This window comes from Acanthochromis polyacanthus, chromosome 23 (genome assembly GCF_021347895.1).
Source record: "Acanthochromis polyacanthus isolate Apoly-LR-REF ecotype Palm Island chromosome 23, KAUST_Apoly_ChrSc, whole genome shotgun sequence".
NCBI lineage: Eukaryota > Metazoa > Chordata > Actinopteri > Pomacentridae > Acanthochromis > Acanthochromis polyacanthus.
Genome location: NC_067135.1, coordinates 12400130 through 12422130, shown reverse-complemented (window position 1 = coordinate 12422130; position 22001 = coordinate 12400130). Strand labels below are relative to the sequence as shown.

Genomic DNA, 22001 nt, shown 5'->3' with positions numbered 1-22001 from the left:
ATAAATAGCTGCATCATACTGTCATTGCTTGGTTTGTTATTGATTTTTGGTATAATTTACTGTTAATGTGTTCCTTTTGGCTCTTTATCATGGAATTTGAGGGTGCTCTGCGGTGAATCAGACAGGAAATGCAAACTAAATATTCAACACCTTACGACTAACAAGCCAGAGTTAGTTTGTCACCTCAGAATAGGCATGTCTCATTTTAACCCTGAGATCTGTTTGCGGCTTCTGAACGTCTCAGCTTTATGCTTGCCAGATTTATTAGGTCGACTGAGTAACTGCATGCAGTTGCATCACCAGAAAAGCATGCAAAAGCAACAGTACTTCGAGTTGTCCTGAATTTCTAAACAAGGGTCAAATGATCAATAGTCTCGCTGTAAAGCTCCAGGAGGACACTCTCTGAAATGTAGTGTTAGAGTGTAGGGTGTACTGTGGCTCCACAAGCTCCAAAAGATTAACGCCTAACTTCCACACTACATTAACAGAACCTGTGTTTTCTACATTCATGTCAAAAAATATATTGAAGATTTGCTGTACTACCTGGTTGTTCAGACAAAGTAGAACCTCTTCCTATTTAAAAGGAGGTGTTCACCTGGACTAGACACAGTTCATGTTTGCAAGCAGAGAGCATTATGGTTTAACTATCAACAGGCAACATGACAGAGACTTCTGTTTAATGACGTCAGATCAGAGCTCTTGTGTTTTCAGCTTATTATTTGATAGCACTACTGATTATTAATTTAGAAAACCATAAAATATTTGCATTCCTGGTGTTCTGACACAAACTGGCTCTCCCGTTACGACACCTGAAGTGAGACATGAACCAAGGATCAAGTTAAGGTTTACTGAGGAGTTAAGAAATGTCTGGATTAGCCCTAAACTTTGAGATCATATCAGATTCTATTAAACACTCAAACCAACAATACCCCCCAGTACCAGCCCGGGGCTCATTTTTACCTTTGTTTAACAAGCAATAATAGGCCACCATGACAAAGACTTCTTTGATGCTCAGTGACCTTCAGCCAGAGTTCATGTTTTTAAGACAAGCAGGAACTAAGGCAAACTTTATTGTATGCCTGTAGGACACTGTTTGAAATGCAGTGTTAGAGTTTAGAATGTGTTGAGGCTCCACAAGGTCCAAAAGATGGAAAAAAAACCCTGAATTCTCTCATTGCAAGTCAAAAAAAAAATGTTGTGCAGTAGCTGTAGTACCTAGTTGTTCCACCAGGTGGAGCTTTTTATTGTTTCATACTGTAGCAATTGTGGGGTTTAGCTGGGAGCAGGCACCATGACAAAGACGTGACGAGCGATCATGTTTTGAACAATGCTTCCTTTCACAACTTCAGCCATCATGTAATGATGCAGAAGTGACAGGGGATGTAAACTAAGGAAATGGCTTAGATTGGTGCCGATACAATCAGTTGAAAAAATGCTATGATTGTCCCTGATATTGATCCTTTAGGTCATCTCAGGATGTTCGTGATTATAAATGATCACAAGCATGGAGACAGGATGCATCAGGATCTAACAGAAGGTCACTGTTAGATTTTATTATTTCTATTATTTCTATTAAACATACTGCTGGCTTAATATTGATTTACACATTGATTTTATGCGATAAATGAAAGTTGCACTGATCTGTGAATGAATAAAAGTGATTGAAGCATCTATCCCTGGCCCTAAAGGGTAGAACAACTGAAGATTGAACCAGATCAGACTGAAGGAAAAGCAGAAGCTTGCACTCATGACACACCAACACTGAAGTCATAAGAACTTGTGAGAACAAAAGCTATTGTGTCTAAGAACCGATAAGATAGACATGACTGGAGTTGGTGCATCAACTAGAAACTGTAATAATATTATATGACAGTTACAGCAGTTACTAGTGAAAGGGACAATACAGAATGAGACGTGTATCATATAGGGATTGTCTCTTTTACAGTCACAGCATTGACTGATTGGACTGAGGACATGCCTGTGTACCAACGAAGAGAGGTGTAGGTCTAAACCAGGACTCATCTCCATGAATTTTCGATAAGATTATCATAAAATACTCTGTATACTGTGGACTTCATTCATTCCTTGGAAGATGCCTACAAATGAACACTTGGTTGATTGTGGTCCTTTGATCACTAACGGTCTTTGATATCAAACTTAATTTTACATCGCATAATAAACAATCTTAACGGAGAGATGTTGCTTATCTTATATCTCAAAAACAAAAACGAACAACACCATGATCGTTTCTTCAGGCAGAGTCACCGTTTATCAGCTACAGTTAAATCATATCTTCAAGGAAATTAAGATACTGTAGGAATTCCTAGATCGCACAGGATTATTTTATATGTAGGAAAACATTAGTACTTCACAGAACTTACTGATAATAACAATTTGGATGCACAATATCAGATGCAAATGACAAACATGAAGAGAAAAAATATATATATTATTAAATTGAAGTGTTTTTTACTTTGTTGGTCATTCAGTTTCATTCCAGAAGCTAATTAAAGGTCAGCTATAGCCATAACTTTAACTTTCTGAAGGTACTGGTTGATTAGAAGATCTTGATTAATCAAGATTGTCAAATATTCTCTGTTTTCAGCTTCTAAAACACAATGTTTTGCTTTTCCCCGCATGTACATTGTTGTAAATGAGCAAAGTAACTACTTACAGGAAATTATCATTCAGTTCGCATGAAGCTTTCTGCCACATGAACTCATCTACAGGGGAAACACTGGTGCGTTTCACTTTAGGTTTGAAATTAGATATATTAGGCTGATGACTGTTCAGGCTTGTTGAGACTTGTTTTCAGTATTTATTGCAGTTTGTTGGCTCAGCCTTAGTGATGAGTCATCATTTCATAGGGCTTCCCCCTAAATCACGTGGCCTTCACAACGTGGTCACAAACCTTTCCCCGTGGCCATATCACACTTGATTTGGGAGGAAATGTTTATCTGTCATATGAGCTGTAAAAACAGAACTTAGAAAACAAACAGAAACACTGCAAACACCTACATTTTACAGTTCATCCATAACAGTGAGTTTCTGTATTTCTGGTTTGGAACCAAAAGTCAGTTTAAGCTTTCAGGGTTCTATGTTCCCCTTGAAGTGACTGATCTTGTATTTTTAAAATACATTAATATAGCTGGAAAAGTTCATACCAAAAGCATCTCTTAATGCTGTATGGCCTCACTTGATGCTGTGCATCTGGTGACCAATCATCGAAGTGGGGCTGACTTTTTAAGTTACTCTCCCCTTTTCTTCCTCTGCTCACAGCTGCGTCACTTCCGTGCAACAGGTATGTCTGCTCTGATGTCTCATATTATTGTACCAGGAAGCCAGTGAGTAGGTACATAGTTAAACATTCATATTCTACATAGTCAAGAATGTATGATTTGACACCAAGATCATTCAAATAGAACAAGTCTCTGCGATTTTATTGCGAAAAACAATATTTCTGTATATTCAATGGCAGCCATCTTGAAAAATGGCCACCATCTTGAATTTTTAGGTGGCTAATGGGTTTTATCAAAAGAGCAACCCCCAAGGAGTATGTGTGTCAATTTTGGTGGTTGAAATTTGCAGTTATCGGCTCTACTATCAGCAGAATATCCAATGCAGCGCTACTGGTGTCTGAAAAAATATTAAAGAAAAACATAAACATGGAAGTATATTATTGTTACATGTACTATAAATACCAGATTAAGTGTTGTTAGCACTTACATAATGAACAATAAAGTCAAATTTGGATTTAAAACAGAAACTGAAATGTAAAGTTGAAGTACAACTTACCAAAAAATTTGGGAAAGTCAAAAAATATCAATGCTCCAACAAAGATTTTTTTTTTACATTGCTATGTACATTGTATTTGCCACTCCTGGGGTAAAATCTGAAAATCTGTTAATTCTGCTGGTGTAACCCAAGATGGACCCTCATCCTTAACTGAAAATCCTTTAAAAACGGAATGAAAAGTGATCAAAAATGAATCCAAAGCTAATACACTAAGTCAATACTCATAAGCATCCAAACATTGCAATGCATGACATTATAGTGCAGATATGCAATATTGATCACATTCTATCTGGAATATACTATATTTCAATAAAAAAGTTAACATAAATATATGTATAATAAAATCTGAGTTGCTAATATTAAAAATTTCCATGAAAAAGTTAACTCTGAAACATTGTGTCATTGTATCATGTCATTTCTATTGTAATAAAAATATAAGAACAATATATTTGTAAATTAGAAATTTCAAGCTTTTATATTATATATAAGATGATATGATTGCCATGAGTGAAATAGCCACAATAGCTGTCAGTTTTCAGTATAAATAAAAACCAAAAAATTAGTGGAAAAAACTGCATGTTGGGGTAAAGTAAAAATACTGTAAAAAAATATATAGTTGGAATGAGTTATTTTACTGTTACCACTCAAAGTCTTATTTAGGACATCATAAAGGTGGAAAAAAAAAATAGGTGGGGTCCCGGACTATCACTGGTAAGGTTTCTCTGCTGGTATGCTTAGGGCATTTGCTTTGTGCCATAGAGCGACTGCTGTCTCCCCGGTTGGAGCGCCTCGAGTTTGTGTGTGCGCGTCAGCCGTTCCTGGCTGCATGTGGTAGGTGTCCTCTCTCGTACCGCGTCATTGTGTATGCTGCCATCACCTGGCCTACCCTCCTGTGGCCACGGGAAACGTGCTGAGCTGCCGAGTCTCTCGTCCTCCCTCGTTGTGTGTGCGTGCGTGTGTGTTCTTGCCACTACTGAAAGGTACGTACATTTGGAAGTATAGCGACCGCGACGTCTGCTAGCAATTTAGCACAGTAATGCTAATGCTGTTTCGAGCAGGCCTGGGTGCTTGTGCGCACTGCTGATGTTTTGTCTCCTGATGCTTTGTCTTCTGATGCTTTGTCTTCGCTGCTTGGTCTCTTACCACTGCTTTGTTTCTGCAGGCTGGACCTCCGCCGACTGCAGGGTCTTCATTGTTGTTTGAGCATTGCGTGATGTACCGCATGCACCAATGAGCTTCATTTTAATTGCATGACTGGAAAAATTATATTGTTTTGACTTGCATTATTTTGTTTATTGGTTGATGTTTCTGTTCATTTTGTTTTGATCGGGCATTTAGTGTTTTGTATAATTTATATAGTTGAATTTGAACCTGCCCCTTTTTGTAGCTATATTCTGTGTTTTTTAGTATATTTTGTTGTATTAATTGCCCCCCCCCGTAATTTGTTTTTGTTTACTTTTAAGTTGCCGAGGGCCTCCTCCTTGTGTGCTGTGCTTCCAGGGAATTGATTCATGTCACGAGTGTATGTCGTGTGTCTGGGGTGTTTTGGGGTGTTCCCTTCCCCTTCACTAGCCCCACCCACCTGGAGGCCAAGCAACTGATTTGATTTCTTTCGGGGTTTTTTTTACCTCCAGTGTGAATGGTTTTTAATCTGTTTTAAACGTACATTTTTAGAAAAATGGAATAAAATGTTTTAATTTGGACCCTCGTCTCTAGCCTCCGGAAGGAAATGAACTTGTGTGCTTCCAGTATTGGAGAAAGGTAATTCTCTGGGCGAAATTCCCTGGGTTGCATTGTCCGGCACCTGATCTCATTTTGAAATCATATAATGTGTATTGCGCTTGTGTAGTCACCGCGACAAGAGCAAGAATCAGTTACATAGCACACAGTAAACAGTGAAAACAATTGGAGAAACTGGATCAGGACACAGAAACAACAGGAAATTTTTAGATTCTACACTGATGTTGTTTTCAGTCATTATTTAAGGAGTAATTTATTCTAAAATAGCCATTATAAACTGTAGCCTAATCTTCTTAAGAATAAATCATCTTCCTGAAAATGTCTGAAAAAAAATGTACAAATAATAATAATAATAATAATATCATTGCAGATCTGATCACTGAGAAACTGCTATAAACTTGCTCAAACACTTTTCTTTGTGCACAATGACATTGGGAAATGTTAAAGTCATGAATGCTGAATCATGCCACTCATCAGCTGTTTTCGGAGTAAACAAACATTTTATCACATAATATGAACCGGTGAAACCAAACATAAACACAAGAGAGCAAAACCACTTTTTAAATTTTTTAAAAGGGGGATGTAACATGGTTTATTTTTTTTTAAAAACCCTACTGCTTTTTTGTTGGTACATTCAGCTGTTGTAATATATATATATATATATATATATATATATATATATATATATATATATATATATATATATATATATATATATATATATCATAAAGATATTGAAATATCTAATTTAAATCATTTAAAAAAATCTCTAAATTTTATTTTATCGATGTGAAACCAGGACAAAAACTGCAAGAAATATAATTAATATAGCAGAGGCAATTTCTCTGTTTAAAGTAAAACAATGAAAGGCGTTTCTTAGCAACCACTGTGACGTTAACCAATAGTATGTTCCGTTACGTATGACGTGTTACGCAAGTCGTCCGCTCTTTTAAACTGTAACACTGCGCTCAGACTTCACTCTGACCTGTCTCAAGAGGGAGTTTGACTCTACGTCTATTTACACGAACAAAAGGAACTTTATGGAGCTGTATCGTACTGTTTCATTCTGGAGTTTCACTCTCTGCTCAGCTTTCGTCCTCAGCACACCAACTGACGGTAAACACATTTTTTTTTACTATCACTGTATAAAAGCTACTTTTAGCTAACGATGCTAATCAAGTTGCTAGCTTTAAAAGTTAGTCCTTCTTTAACTTAAATTTAATGTACATTTTTGAGAATTAACAGTGCCGAATTCTCTATTAACATGTCTTCTTTGCTTCATGTCGCTAAATTCAATGACAACTGTGAAGGAATGAGTTCTGCACAGAAAAAAGCTTGAAACGCGGTAATTCTCAGGCACGTTCTGCATTCTGAAGGTGCAACCTTATTTCTGAGTTGTGTAGCGATTTATGGAAATTTATTTTAAATGTACATCAAAGATAATCGTGTCATGGGGTAATCTAAGTGGCATGTGATCTAAGAATGTGAGTTTGGTAAGTGTGCGTTGAGAGTCAACCGAGTTATTGTGACTGAAACTGTCCAATTTGCCAGACTTCATTCAAACCTTCACTAATTTGAACAAGAAGCTCTGGTTGTGGCTGCTTAGCATCCGAAAGCACAAGAGACAAGTAGTTTGTCTTTTTGATTCAGACTAAAGAGTGTCGTTTTCGTTTTATGGTAGTTTAGCTGATATCTCTCTAATTCTTTTGAATTTGGATTCAAAATTGTTTCAAGATGATAATGCTTTTGATTTTTCACATTTTTACGTACATGATCTTTCTCGTTATATTTTGTGAGATTTGTGTGATTGTTCTAGACATTTCATCATCTAATTGGTGACTATATTTAACGTGTCATCTTGATTCAGCCTCCACCACAGACATGATTCATTCTGTTACTGGTGACTGACAGGCAAATTGTCCATTGTCATTTAAAACATCTCCAGAATCTCAGTGCAGGAAATGTGTCAGACATCTTAAACCAAAAACAAAGTTGTTTAGACACTACTTTAACATTGTCTGGAATTACTGATTCTGTATCCACCAATCAAATCTGTCTGCAGGTCACAGACAACTGTTGTTTGACTGGCGCCAAGTGTTATTTGTTTTCAAAATCTTGGCATCTGTTCAACTTCCTTTTCAGCTTGCAGTATCTTCCAGTTTCTGACAGGACGGTTATTATCTGTTAGCTACACTCTAAAATTTACTCAGTCGTCATATTTCCACATTCTCAGTTCACTTGTCTCCATTTTACGTCATGATAAAAGATAATAAAACTTTAGTTGCTGCCCTGACTTCTGAAAAGTACTCTCAACTGCATTTGTAAAGCTTCTTTTTTGTCGCTGCTGATGTAAGATGTATTTTTGATGCTTGAAATTTAGAACTTAGAGAAAATAGTTGTATTTATTTAGAAGTTGTCCCTACTGACAATAGAAGTTCTTACACAAACAATGCTGACACATTCGTTCATCGCTTTCTTTATTCTTTTTTTTTTTGTCTTTGCTGTATGTTGTGATTTTGCTTGTCGTCTGAATGTTCAAAAACTTTTCCTGGATGGTTTCTGTTTTTTTTTCCTCAAAATGTTCCACCAAACTACTACTTGTTGACACCACAGAAACCAGATTTAGAACTCTGGTTTATTGCAAAGTCCAGACAGATTTCCCAGCAGACTTTGGTTTTAAGTTAAGTTTTAATCCTCTGTCTGTTTCCAGGTCAGCGCCAGGTGGTTGGTCCAGCTCAGCCAATCATAGCTGCTCTTGGTGATGATGTCATCCTGCCATGTCACTTGGAGCCCATGGCTGATGTTCAGGGTAAGACAGTAGTTTGGTCCAAACCGGACCTTAAACCAGACCCCTTGAATCCTCAGAGAGGGGTGGACTATGTGCACCTGTACAGGAACAGGAAAGAACTCCCCGACAGGCAGATCCCGTTGTATTCTGGCAGGACGTCGCTGTTCAAAGATGAACTGAAAAACGGGAACATATCGCTCAAAATCACAAATGTGACACTTGAAGACCACGGCAGATACAAATGCTTTATCTCCAGGTTGAACAGCAAAGTGAACGAAGCCATACTTCAGCTCATTGTTGGTGAGTAGATTTGTTTAGTTGCTCTTCATGGGTCCTGACTGCAACCATGATGAATTGTTATACTTGCAGTTGTCCTGCTGCTGTTGCTGTTTTAAAATATTTTGTTTAAATCTTGTGTTTTTCCAGTTCCAAGCACTGTTGAAACCTCAACAACTGAGCTGCCGCTGAATCCTGGAAACCTCCAAACTCCAGATCCACTGGACAAGAATCTGCCTAAAGGTGAGAGAACGCTGCAACTCTGACTTTTTCCAGAATCATTTGGAGTTTGATGTGTTCCTCGAGTGAATTTGTTGAATTCTTATTGACTTTGTTTCATTGTTTTCCTCAGCAGACGATTATTCCACGCTGTGTGTTGTGATCCCGCTTGTGGTCCTCTTAGTCTTCACCTTAGTAGCCGTCTGTGCTTATTTCTTAGTGAGAAGGTCTCAACAAAACAATGTAAGTAAGAAATAAGCAAAAGACATCATTCAGATATTTTTGAGAGACACATGACTAATTATTAAACTTATTTGAACTGTTCTTCCAGCTTCCAGACAAAGATGCCCCCCAGAAAAAACCACTTACAGTCTAGGTGCCTCGCTCAGGAGTTGTTGGTGTGAATGGAGACGAGTTTATCGGGAATTTAACTCTTCATAATCTTACTGGTCAATCTGGAGATTTTAACCAGCAGCCACCAGGAGTCACAGCGACTTCTTCAGGAGAACGAAACATCTACTAAAGAAGGTAAGTCTGTTTTAAACTTTTGCCCACAGATTCTTTTTGCATCTGAGGAGCCTCTCTTTCTTTTTCTGCTTCTCAGTGTGAGCTGTTCTTGATGCTCTGAGAAAGTGAAACTTGTCAGCTTATCAACAGATAGATTAGGTTAAATTTGTTTAAATTTGCCTTCTGTCGTTCGAGTTAGATTCTAAATTTACACAAGATTTGTAAGTCAAATATTCGTGTCTGTGTGTCGACGTTTGTGGAGTTTGACCCGATGAAGCCTCAGTAGGTTTAAAGACATTTTTCGTATTAAAACAACGCCAAAAAGCAAGCCATTTGTACTGAGATTCTGTAAATAACAAACAAAAAAATTGCTGCTCTCGATGTAACCATCAGTGAGTCTGCTGTGACCAACAGACATGTGGTAAAAACTTTGGGGTTTTCCAGGATATCTGCAGGCATTGTTTATACAGAGCAGAGATAAGACAAATGGGAATGAGTTTTTAAAAAAAAACCCAAAGCTGCAGGCTATAGTCGATGCAAAAATTCCGAACTGAACAGGAGAGCCACTGATGTTGATGTGGTCTAATGTTTATCATGCAAAGAGCTGTACCAGTAAAATGAAATGAACAACAAAAGCACTCAGAGAGCACAGTACTCCGCCAAGACTGTTCATTCCTCAATTTGTGTATTCAGAAGTCACGGCAACATAGAATTTGGTCATTTAATAATGATCAACCCACAAACTAACTAAATAAATACAAAATTACCTTGCGTGAGCACAGGCATGTGTTGTGCATGCATACATTATGTACAGATACCGAATTGCGTTACCGAAATATATAGCAGGTCAAGTGGATTAATGCAGGTAACTGAGACAACTTTCACTTGTTGTCATAGTTACAGTGACGCTGTGCCAGCTGAGATATCTTGCAATGGCAAATCCTTAACAAATCCGTGGATCCAGACTATAAGCCCCATCACTGCCATAATCTAATGAGGTGGTCCTTGTGTCATTTCTGACCTTCCCTCAAAGTTTCATCCAAATCTGTTCGTCCATTTTTGAGTAATGTTGCAGACAGACAGACAGATTCACAGACAAACGTACGCCGATCGTCTCATAACTCCACTGTGTTCCTTGGCAGAGTAAAAATTGTGTGAATTTCATATTACACAAACTGTAGTTGAGCAAAGACTCATTGTGTGTCTCCTTTGTCCAGCTGAAGCTCCTGGCTGCTGGAAGAATCTGGTCCAGTTGGGAAACTTTCAAGGCTAGTCTTGTTTCACTGATGGAGTTTTTCTCAACTTCTGCAATGACATTGAACATTTGCCAACAAATTGGAGATCTTCTTATAAACGTTCAACCTGTAGAAGAAATTGGAGCCGTCTTTTAGGACTTTTTTCTATGGATGGAAACCCACAGAACTTCTCAACCATATTTTTGGTCGAAATCATCAGCCCTGCTGGTTTTGCTTTTCTGGATGTTCGATGATGCTGCACAGATGTGAACATGTCAGCCACATCTTCAGGACAACTGTATCCAAAAATGCCTGATACAGGAACTTTACCTTGGAAACATGATTTACTCCAAGATCTACATCAAAATCTGGGACTTGTTCCTTTTATTGGCTGCTGAGTAGCTGTTTGTGAGCATGTTTGACAGGCTCAAACTTTTTAATGTTATTTACATTTTTTTTTTCAATTCAACTCAGTTCAAATTGTCTAAAGACGCTTTACAGAACCTACATACCTGAACCCCCAGAGCAAGCCCTAATGCATAGTCCCTTTTAATGTGAAGAAACCTTGAGCAGAACCCTGCTCTTTATATGGGGGGACCCATCTGCTGCTGGCCAGCAGGTCGGTCAGAAAGGACTGTTTTAAGCTGGTCTTAAAAATAGAGATGGTGTCCGGCTGTCGAACCCAAACTAGGAGCTGGTTCCACAGGAGAGGCGCCTGATAACTGAACTGTCTGCCTTCCATTCTACTTTTAGAAATTCTGGAAACTGTTTTTTTTTTACTTCATAAAGAAACTGTGCTACGATATGGAAACCGACACATTGTGATCAGAAGCAGTCAAATGTTTACCAGATGGAGTTTTATGCAGCCTGTAACTGAATGTAAGTGATGTGTTTGCAGAAGAGGTTTTCTGATCACACTACATGCTTGTTTTGTTTTTTTACACTTTCAAGACATTTCTCAGGTTTTTCTGCTTTTGATTTGAAAAGTAACTTGATGTTATGTTCAATGCAAAGTTCCAGTTTCTGTAACTCGGACTGGATGATGATGAATGATGATGCTGTAATTTAAATTTAAATTTAAAGTGGTCCTCGGCAGTACAGCCAAGGAGAAAATCTTTCCTTTGTGACAGTTTGTAGCGTCTTCGTTATTTCAGTTACTGATGATAAGAAACTTAAAGTCACTCCAGCCTTCATTTATTTCTGGTCTTATGCAGCAGCTGAATATGAATCGACCAGAACACACCCTGTGGGGTTTCAGATGAAGAATGTAAGTCTGACACATTCATTTCCAGAGCTAAACTACTTATAAACCACAAAATGTAAAAAATTAAAAAAAAAAAGTCAGATCTCCTGAGCATCAGCAGCTTTTTAGTGAGGCACCTACAGTTTGTTGTATTTATTGCACTACATTTATTTATTGTGGTAAATAACCTTGTAATTCATGTATTGATATTGGCACTGTTTTACTTTAAAAAGTGTTCCAATAAAAAAATTCCCATTTGTTTGTGAACTACTTCTACCTCTTTACATTCTGAGCCATAGTTGCAGTGAATAAAAGTTTGAGTTGCACTAAACCAACGTGTGCTTCGTTCTGTCTCTTGGGTGTTTCCACAAAGTTCGCTGTAATTCTCAGCTGTTTCATTAAATGAAGTGAACTCACTGCAGCAGCTGTGAGCGTTTGCTTTGTGCTTCGTTCGAGTGTGATCAGTTCTGTTTCACAGCTGAACGTTGGATCTTTTCCAGTCTTGCTTTGGGTCTTTAAATATCAGTAAATAAAATCCTAAGAGCAGTATTTTGAACTTAACTTTCTCTCCGTGTTTTTAGCTGCCAGTTATTGAGTCTCATCATGCTTTGTCTTCTCTTCATTTAATTTGTTGCTTATTTTCTGCATCTTTGTAAATTTAGTTGTCAATATAGCATTCACTTGCTTTTACATAAACTAAAGTTCATGATAAAACTTGAAGTTCTATTTATATGCGCTCATATTTTAGTACACTTTAGGTCACAATTAATTACATTTTATAAGATTATCAAGTTTGTCATTTTTACATACGGAGTACTTGATACTGAATGAAGACTATTAATTCAATATTAAACATAAAATAAATTACCATCCATATTAAAAATCTGTAATTTAATAAAGCTTCATTCATTCCTTTGTCACTTTTGACATTATAGGAAAAAGAAAAAGTGCAGATATTTACTGTAATTTGAAAGATAAATTACAGCTACTGTAAAAACAGGTCAAAACTGTAAATAACGTCATCAAAAGTATATGTTGTGTTTTCTGTTTGTTTTTGTGATGAGAAATTTGCACTCTTTAGCTGTATTTAAATGAGCAAAAATGTCATTGTTTTACAGATATGTCATTACAGAAAATGAAAAAACAAAAGCCCAAACTGTAGATAATGTTCACAAGAAAAAATTATGTTTGACTTTAAAGTTACATTATTTATTACTGTAGTTAAATCAGAAAAAATACTTTTAAATATTTTGCTAACTTGCACATAAGTAGCAAAACCACAGAAAAAATATGATTTACATGTTTACAACACAGTAAGCAGTGAAAACAGTTGGAGAAACTGGATCAGGGCACAGAAACAAGAAGAAACCTTTAGATTCTACATTTATGTTTGTTTTCAGTCGTTATTTAAGAAGTGATTCATTCTAAAATAGACATTATAAACTGTAACCTAATCTTGGTGGGAATAAATAATCTTCCTGAAATTGTCTGAAATAATATTTAAAAAACAAAAAACATCATATCATTATGGATCTGATCACTGAGAAATTGCTGGAAACTTGTTCGTAAACACTGTTCTTTGTACACAGTAACATTTGGAAAATGTCAAACTCATGACTGCTTAATCATGCTTCCTATCAGCTGTTTTCAGAACAAACAAACATTTTATCATATGACCATGAAGAAATAGTATAAAAAAATAAAGATAGTTTTATCAATTCAACCTTTGTGACAACAGTTTTATAAGAGCACTGAGTCTTTTATGAAGTTTTAATGAGTTAAATATCTTTGTAGATCAGGTAAAATGTGTCATTTGAAGGCGTCACTCTGGACTTTGGGTCTTGCGTTTCTCTCTGACCTTTTATCAACTAAAACATAAAAAATAATCACCAAGTTAACTGAACATAAAGTCATTGCTGGTCCACCCAGCACTAAACCAGATAGTTATATACAGTGTGATTACTTCAGAAATGAAAAAACAGATTTGTTGCTGTATTGACAGTGATACATTTAAACACACGAGGAACTGCAACATTCACTTTCATTATTTTCAGGGTCTGCTGGGGGCTGTTAGCTCAGCAAAAGTTTCACAAACTTTCCCAGAATGTACGACCAGATGGTACTTTCACAATATCAACAAAATAAAAAGACCGGAGAGCAAAAGCACTGTTTTTTTCTTTTAATTTATTCAAAAGGGGGCTTTACACTGAGTTTTGTAATGGAAAGTAAAGCTTTTTCCCATTTTTGTGTGTACAGCTGTTGTTAAAAAAAAATTATTAAAAAATGTCACTACATATTTTACTGATGTAAAATTAGGACAAAAATCAAGAAAGGGGAAAGTAGGTTTTCTCTGGTTAGTATGATAAAATGTGATGTTGAATTTCCCTTCGGGGATAAATAAAGTTCTGAATGAGATGTGCCACTGTACATGGAAGTGAAATATTCTGTGAGTTCCTGGAAAATGTTGGTTAATGTTTGACGGTCTATGTCGATGAAGTTCTGAATACCTGTTCCATGAAGAAGCCTGGAATTAATTCCTTAACAGCTTGCATTTGGACAAATTGTGTAATTATCAGGTAAAATAATAATGGAATCATGTAAGGATGTTTGTGGTATTATTTGTGGTGTTGAGATCTCAAACAGCACAATCTGAAAGGTTGGAAAGAGGCGATACACGCAAACAACTCTGGAGACGGACATACATTTATATTTATTTTATCCAATAACATTAAGTAAAAATAAAAGGCAAATACACAAACACACAAAAATAAACTAGCTCTATGACTCCCTGACATCCATCCGTTCTCCATACACCTCTTTATCCTCACTAGGGTTGCGGGGGGTGCTGGAGCCTATCCCAGCTGATTTGGGCGTAGGCAGGGAACACCCTGGACAGGTCGCCAGTCTGTCGCAGGGGTACTCCCTGACGTGCATAAATATAAATGTTCATAATGTTAAACAAATAGAATGTCATAAAACAAGTTGTGTGAAACTTTATTAAACCAGTAGGTGGCGACAAACCCTCACAATCTGCTCCTTTGATGGTGCCTTCAGGTCAACTGGGAATTATCACTGGGATTTCAAAAAATAACAGAGTAAAGTTGTCATTATTTTGCTTCCTCCATTCACAGAAAAACCTTTAGCTTTGCAGTCACTCTTACTGTCTTTCAAAAGGACAAACAGTTTAATGTTTTAGTTTTCAGCACATAAAACCACACGATGGACATCTGGTGCAGTTTTTTTTTTTAAATTACAAACCAGAAGTGTTGTTGTGAAATAAATGCTGTTAACTATAAACTGATGCACTTTCGCTGTATTATTTACATTTATAGGAGAGTAAATGAGGCACAGCTGGATGTTGCATTTTTTTGAAGCATTGCTTTGTGTCATTAAATATCAGTAAATAAAATCTGAAGATTCGTATTTTGAACTTAGTTTTCTCAATGTGTTTTTAGCTGCCAGTTACTGTGTCTCATCATGATTTGTCTTCTCTTCATTTAAAATGTGGCTTATTTTACTGCATCTATGTAAATGTAATTATCAAAATAACATTCTCTTGCTTTTACATGAAGTAATTTTTTGTTTAATTTTGATGTTGTGTTATAGAATAAAGTTATATTTAAAGAATAAAGTTATATTTGTCAGGCTCATATTTTCAGTTTGTGAAGTGAAATCTACTGTAGAAAATGTGTTAAAAGGCTAAAATGCTAGTATTGTCATTACAGTGTTATTGTTTTGAGGTGTATACATTATGAACAGGACATTTTAGGTCACAATTTATTACATTTTATAAGATTGTCAAGTTTGTTTATTGTCATTTGTGCATACAGACGACTGTTCAACAAATGTTTAGTTAAATTACAGATAATATCTAGCAAAATTACTATATATATATTAAGTATTCACTGTGTATTATTGGAAAACAGACCAGAGTTAATGATTGTTTTTTTCTGTTTTTACAATTTTGTGTAAATTCTACAGAAATGTTGCATTATCCCACCTTAAATATCTGAATATTAGATTGAAAAATGATAGATAATTTTTTTGCTGTTATTTTACAGGTGTATCCTGTTTTGTTAAATTGCACATAAGGAGCAAAATCACAGAAATCTTTTTATGTACATGTTTAAAAATGAAAATAAACTTTGGATATATTATTATTATTATTATTATTAGTAGTAGTAGTAGTAGTAGTAGTAGTAGTAGTAGTAGTAGTAGTAGTAGTATTGTTCCAACATTTCACAGTTTCATATTTTTATTGATTTATTTTTTCTGGTTATCTTGCTGGCAGATATTTACCACATTTTTAACAGATTTTAGTTTTCTTTTACAGTGTACTTTGAACACACGTTTGCAGCTTGTCAGACGCTGGACCTGAAGCTGAATCGTCCCAGCGGCTCTGAACGCACCGCGCTGTCCGTGGTGCTGAAGCTCCGCAGCTTCCGGTCCGCTGCTCACCTTCACCTGTCAGGTGGCGCCGCGGTCACGTGCCGCTGATGTGATTATTGTTGTTGTTCTGTGGAAGCAGCGCGAGCGGCCCCGCGGACCCCCGCACGGACTCACGTCTCGTGCTCGACGCGGGGAGGCTCGTGGGCGGCGGAGGGCGGCGCGCTGACGTCACAGAAGAACGTGAGACTCCCTCCCTGCCGAAGATCGTCTATACCGGAAAGATAAATAAATGATGGTCCAACGAAACACAAACTGGATGGGATGGCATGTCGCTGCAGGATGCTGTGGTAGCCATGCTGGTTCAGTGTTCCTTCAGTTTAGAAAAAATCCCCAACAGTGTCACCTGCAAAGCACCTCCACACCATCACACTTCCTCCTCAATGCTTCATCGTAGGAAATTCTGTTCACCTTTTCTGTGTTGCACAAAGACACAGCGGGTGGAACCAAAGATCTCAGATTTGGACTCATCAGACCAGAGCACAGATTTCCACTGGTCTAAGGTCCATTCCTTGTGTTTCTTGGCCTAAACAAATCTCTTCTGCCTGTTTTTCCCCCCTTAGTTGTGGTTTCTTAGCAGCTATTCGACTATAAAGGCCTGATTGGTTCAGTCTCCTCTCAATAGTTCATGTCAAGATGTGTCTGCTGCTAGACATCTGTGTAACATTTATCTGGACTCTAATCTGAGCTACTGTTAACTTGTGATTTCTGAGGCTGGTGACTCGGATGAAGCTCATGGAGATACAATATTTCACTGTGTCATTTCAGCTCAATGTGTGTTTAAATGCAAGAGTTTTGCTTATTTTTGTTGCTTCTCTGCACTTGTTTCCCTCTGAAGTGATGCATCTCTTCATTAGACGATCTCCGCCCTCTTCCTCCTCCTCCTCCTCTTCCTCATCCCTCAGACTGAAAATAGATCCAGCTGGGTTTGGTCTGACGATCATCGACTCCTGTTTCCACCAAAATAAACGGACGTTACCGGAGGATTTACCGTTTATCTTTTTGTCCTTTAGCTAGCTCCGGGTTTTCTTCATCCTGCTTGAATCAGAAACATTATTTTTATTTAAATTCTAATCAGCCTCATTTATATTTCCCAACCTCTCCGAAGTGATGTCTGTCGCGGGGTTGAAAAAGCAGTTCCATAAAGCCACTCAGGTAAGATGTTTATTCCGTTTGATACCCGCACACACACCTTATAATCTTCTTTTTTTCTTTTTTTCTTCTTTTTTGCAGGAACCTGTTACATTAATTAAGATAAAATTTGCGTCGTTTTCTGATATTATTTTGAAAAAGCGTTTAATTTCTGCATTCATTTAATCTTTTTGGTGCTTTTAAAGCTCTGAATTCACATTTAAAGGGATTTGATACGTTTATTTGTTGATCCAAGTAAGAAAAATTTGTTTTTAATTCCGTTTTTTAAATTAAAATAGAGACAGTTATTAGAGATTCTCTTTTCCTCCAACATAAACGAGATTTATGGTTAAATATTTAGCGTTTTCTCGCGATGTTTGGGGAGTGTGTGTGTTTAAAGCAGGAAAAACCCCCGTGAACACACGCACGTCTGGATGTAATATTACGTAACGCTGGTGTATGTATCCGCAGCGCTGATTGGCTGCTGCCACGCAACAGGGAATTCCCTCTTTCATCCTTTCATCCATCCCTCCATCAGCCTTCCATCCTGTCATTCATCATCTCTCCTTCGTCTCTCATTCATCCTTTCATTTGTACTTCCTTCACCACCTCTTCTTCCTTCATTCATCCTTTCATCATCATCCCTTCATCCCTCTCTCATCCTTTCATCCATCATCCTTTAATCATTCCTCCTTCATCCTTTCATCCTTCTTCCATCATCCTACCTTCATCCTTTGTTCATTTCTTCATCCTCCCTCCTTTACTGTTTCATCCTCACTCCTTCATCCTTGTTCAATCATGTCTTCATCATCCCTCCTTCATCCTTCCTCCGTCATCCCTCTTTCATTTCTTCATCCTCATTCCTTCATCCTTGTTCCATCACGCCTTCATTTCTCCATCATCCTTTAATCATCCGTCATTCATCCCTTCATCAGCCTTTCATTTTCCCTGCTTCGTTCCTTTTTCATCCCTTCATCGATGCTTCATTGCTTCATTTCTTCATCCTTTCATCATCTCTCATTTATCCCTTCGTCATCCTTTCATCCTTCCTCTGCCATCCCTCCTTCATTTCTTCATCCTCACTCCTTCATCCTCATTCCATCATCTCTCCTTCATCCTTTCATCTGTCCTCCTTTGTCATCCCTCCATGATCTCTTCATCAACTCTCCATCATCCTTCCATTTTCCCTTCATCTTCCCCCTTTCATCCTTTCATCATCATGTCCATCACCCTTTAATCATCCCTTCTTCATCCTTTCATCCTTCCTCCATCATCTCTTCATCATGTCTCGTTCATCCTTTCATCTGTCATCCTCATCATCCTTTCATGTTCCCTTCATCTTCCCTCCGTCGTTCCTTCTTCATCCCTTCATCATTCCATTTTTATCCCTCATCACTCCTCCATCTTCCCTCCTTCATCCCTCCATCAGTGCTTCATTTCTTCGTCCTTCATCATCTCTAATTCACACACTTATCACTCCTCCTTCATCCCTCCATCATCCCTGCTGTTAGACCAGGAAATTAAATTGAAAAAATACTGCTGCAGTGACTGTTTTTTGGCTGGTTTTGGTACGTTTCAGGCTTTTTCATGCAATGTTCAAGTACAAACCGTACAAATAATGTTTTAAATTCAAGTCCTGTCCCTGTGTATCCATCTTAGATATTAAACTCTCAACCTGAAGGCCCACTGGCACGTTTGAGAGATATTCTGTCTTTTTCAAAAGGGCAAAAATTACACAGTTTATCAGAGTGAGAAACTATGTAAACTTTCCGACTGTCCTTGAACTGCACATCTGTTTCATTAAAAACACTTAATTCCATGTGTGTCATTTAAAAATTAACCAAAGATAAAATGTATGAGTAAAATAGATCCTTTAAAAAACAAAAAAATCAGCATTTCTCGATGAATCTGTGAGAATTTGAGTGACTCCGCTGTGATCAACAGTCCCTTAAAAAATACTGCTGCAGTGGCTGTTTTTTTAATTTATTTTTTTGGCTGGTTTTGATATATTTCAGATGTTCTTGTGCAATATTTGCATTAAAAGCTATTCAAATAATACTTTAACCTCAAGGCCCACCAGCATGTATGTAAAATATGTTGTCTTTAGAAGATTTTTTTTAAATTACATGGTTTATCAGAGTGAGAAAGTGTAAAACGGAAAAAAAAAGTCAAATTTTTAACTTTCCAACTGTCCTTGAACTGCTTGTATATTTTGAGCTTAACCAAATCTTAGCTTAAACTTGTAATATTTCATCAAAATCACTTTATTTCACATGTCTCTTGCCAAGAGTAAAACATTTGTGCTGAGTAAATTTGGTAAAAAACCAAAAAACGACTATTTCTGCACAACTCTGCAAAACTGTGAAGCTTCAGTTGCCTCTTTGGCCTCCAGCAGCTGTTAAAATCAAACCTCAGAGCATCCAAATCAATGAAAATGTTATTTATTTCACACTGTCACACAGTAATCGGACCCTGAGTGCATCACTAATGCCATTAAAAAGTGTAAAAGTATCCAACACTGACAGAAACAGCAGGAGGAGGAACCAGAATGTCAAAAAGACGAACGTGAAAGAATCCATTTCTTCTGTCTGGTCTGTCATCGGGACAAATTCCTGCATGTTGTTTTATTAGTGTTCGTCCGATGAAGCGCTGCTGATAAACAGAGATTATTGATCCCTGAGGGGGAAACTGGGTCACTGCAGCAGAACACAGCAGCAAATAAAAAACTGAAAGTACAGCAACAGAGACGGAGAACGTTCTGAAGGATCCAGAGGGCAGAGAAGTAAGAAAAAAGGCAAACAAAGTGGCCCAGAGCAGCTTTTTTCTGAGGCGTTATTCGGATCAAACTGGTTTTATTTGACTCTTTCTAATTTATGGTGGATTTAATTCGTGAAGGACAAGACAAAGATATGTCCCAAAGCTAAAAATACTGCAGGAGTGGCTGATTTTTGGCTTGTTTTCTGAATATTCGTGCAAAAACAATGATACAAATTAAACTTTAAATTCAAGTTCTGTCCTTTTACATCTAACATAGACGTGAACTTTCAAAACCCAAAGCTGCTAGCGGGTTGTAAAGACATGTTGATGTGAAACAAATCTCCAAAATTACACCATTTATCAGAGCTGGACATTGTTAAGAGAAAAAGTCAACACATTTTTAACTTTCCGACAGCCTTTGAACTACTCATCTGTCATTTGATGGGGAAAAATTCACCAAATGTGAGCTTAAAGTTGCGATATTTCATCAAATTCACTCAATATTGGTTTAAAAATCACCAGAAATAAACTATTTGTTCAAACCAGATTCAGTGAAAATCTAAAAACTTTGAGGTCTTTGGTGCAACTCATCTGTGACAACTAATGTTTTACTGTATTTAAATCAGCAAAAATATTATTATCTTACAGATATTTGTTGCTATTTGGCAGAAGATTACATGCATTAAAGACTATATTTTATTTTATTTTTTTTGGGATATTTCTAGAATTTCCCTGCTTTGGTAAATGGCAGATGACATCCATTAAAATCACAGGAAAAAAACGTATTAAAACAAGAAATATCTACTGTTCACATCAAAATTATGTATAAAAAAGTATTTTTTTTCTTTTACAACATGTAACTGTAAAATTACATTATGTTATACAAATCAGCAAAACATTATTTTGCAGATATTAACTGTTATTTCAAAATCTGGATATTTAGAATGGGGAAAAATGGTGAATATTGTTATTTAATGGTATAGATTTTCCTGTTTTGTTAAATTACAAATAATGTGTTGCGAAATCAATAATGTCCTAATCAATAATCGTTTTTTTCTTTCATTTGTACAAACCGTAATCTGTTCATTTACAACTTTTGACCATAAAATGACAATTTTATTGTATTTAAATCAACAAAATCAACAAAGATTTTTCATTTTTTTATTGATTTTTATTTATTCATTAGTTGTTTGCCAAGTTTTCCCTGTTTTATTATGATATAAGTCACAATAAAAAATAGTAGTTTAGACATTCAAAATAAAATATATTTATATATTAATAAAACAAGACAAAATTATCAATAACATCCACATCAAAATCAATATTTAAAAAACATAAAACTTCACTGTTTAATTGCATTCAAATCAGCAAACGTTTTTATTTTACAGATATTTGTTATTTGTTAGCTGAAAATGGGGAAAAAAATATCCACATCAAGGGACTGAAATATCAGAAACTTAAAATATTTTTATTTCTATTCTTTGAAGCAAATCCAATGAAAAGACTAAAAGCACCACTAGTTATAGTTTGCCTGGATGTAAATCTTTTAAAATGCCTCGTGGAGTTTCATTTCAAGAAAAAGGCTCATAATTTGCTGTGTTCCATCGCTGATGCTTCAGGGAACATTTTGTGCAGCAGGTTGGCGTCTGAGTCACAATAAACTGCAGCGTTTGTGCTCGTAGTAATTCAGGGACGTTGTGACGGATTGTTTAGGATGTCGATCAGCTTCCGGTTCAGCCTCTTTCGGTCTAAAAACGGCAGATTTGCATCGCGCAGAGCAGGAGGTGTCGATTAAAAACGTGCTGGAGGTGAGACGTCGACAGCGAGGCCAGAAATAGACGCGTGAATCAACGGCGGACGTTAG

At 36.8% G+C, this 22001-nt stretch overlaps 2 protein-coding genes across 3 annotated transcripts in view; both read left to right on the top strand.

Annotated features, from left to right (window-relative positions):
• Positions 1-6276: 6276 nt before the first annotated feature.
• On the top strand, positions 6277-12134 carry LOC110970859 (myelin-oligodendrocyte glycoprotein-like). 2 transcript variants are annotated; one of them, XM_051943869.1, is made up of 6 exons: positions 6277-6651; positions 8246-8623; positions 8750-8842; positions 8955-9061; positions 9150-9346; positions 10543-12134. In XM_051943869.1, the coding sequence occupies exons 1-5, from the start codon at positions 6576-6578 to the stop codon at positions 9192-9194; spliced, it is 699 nt and encodes a 232-aa protein (XP_051799829.1). In that variant the 5' UTR covers positions 6277-6575; the 3' UTR covers positions 9195-9346; positions 10543-12134. The 2 variants fall into 2 exon arrangements, with proteins under 2 accessions (XP_051799829.1, XP_051799828.1); XM_051943868.1 differs by having other exon boundaries at positions 8952-9061.
• Positions 12135-17139: 5005 nt separating this feature from the next.
• sh3gl2b (SH3 domain containing GRB2 like 2b, endophilin A1) overlaps positions 17140-22001 on the top strand; it is a 37154-nt gene continuing 32292 nt past the window's right edge. The window contains exon 1 of the mRNA XM_022191627.2: positions 17140-17404. Within this exon, the coding sequence (XP_022047319.1) occupies positions 17360-17404 (45 nt within the window). The 5' untranslated portion in view covers positions 17140-17359. The remainder of the gene's footprint in view (positions 17405-22001) is intronic.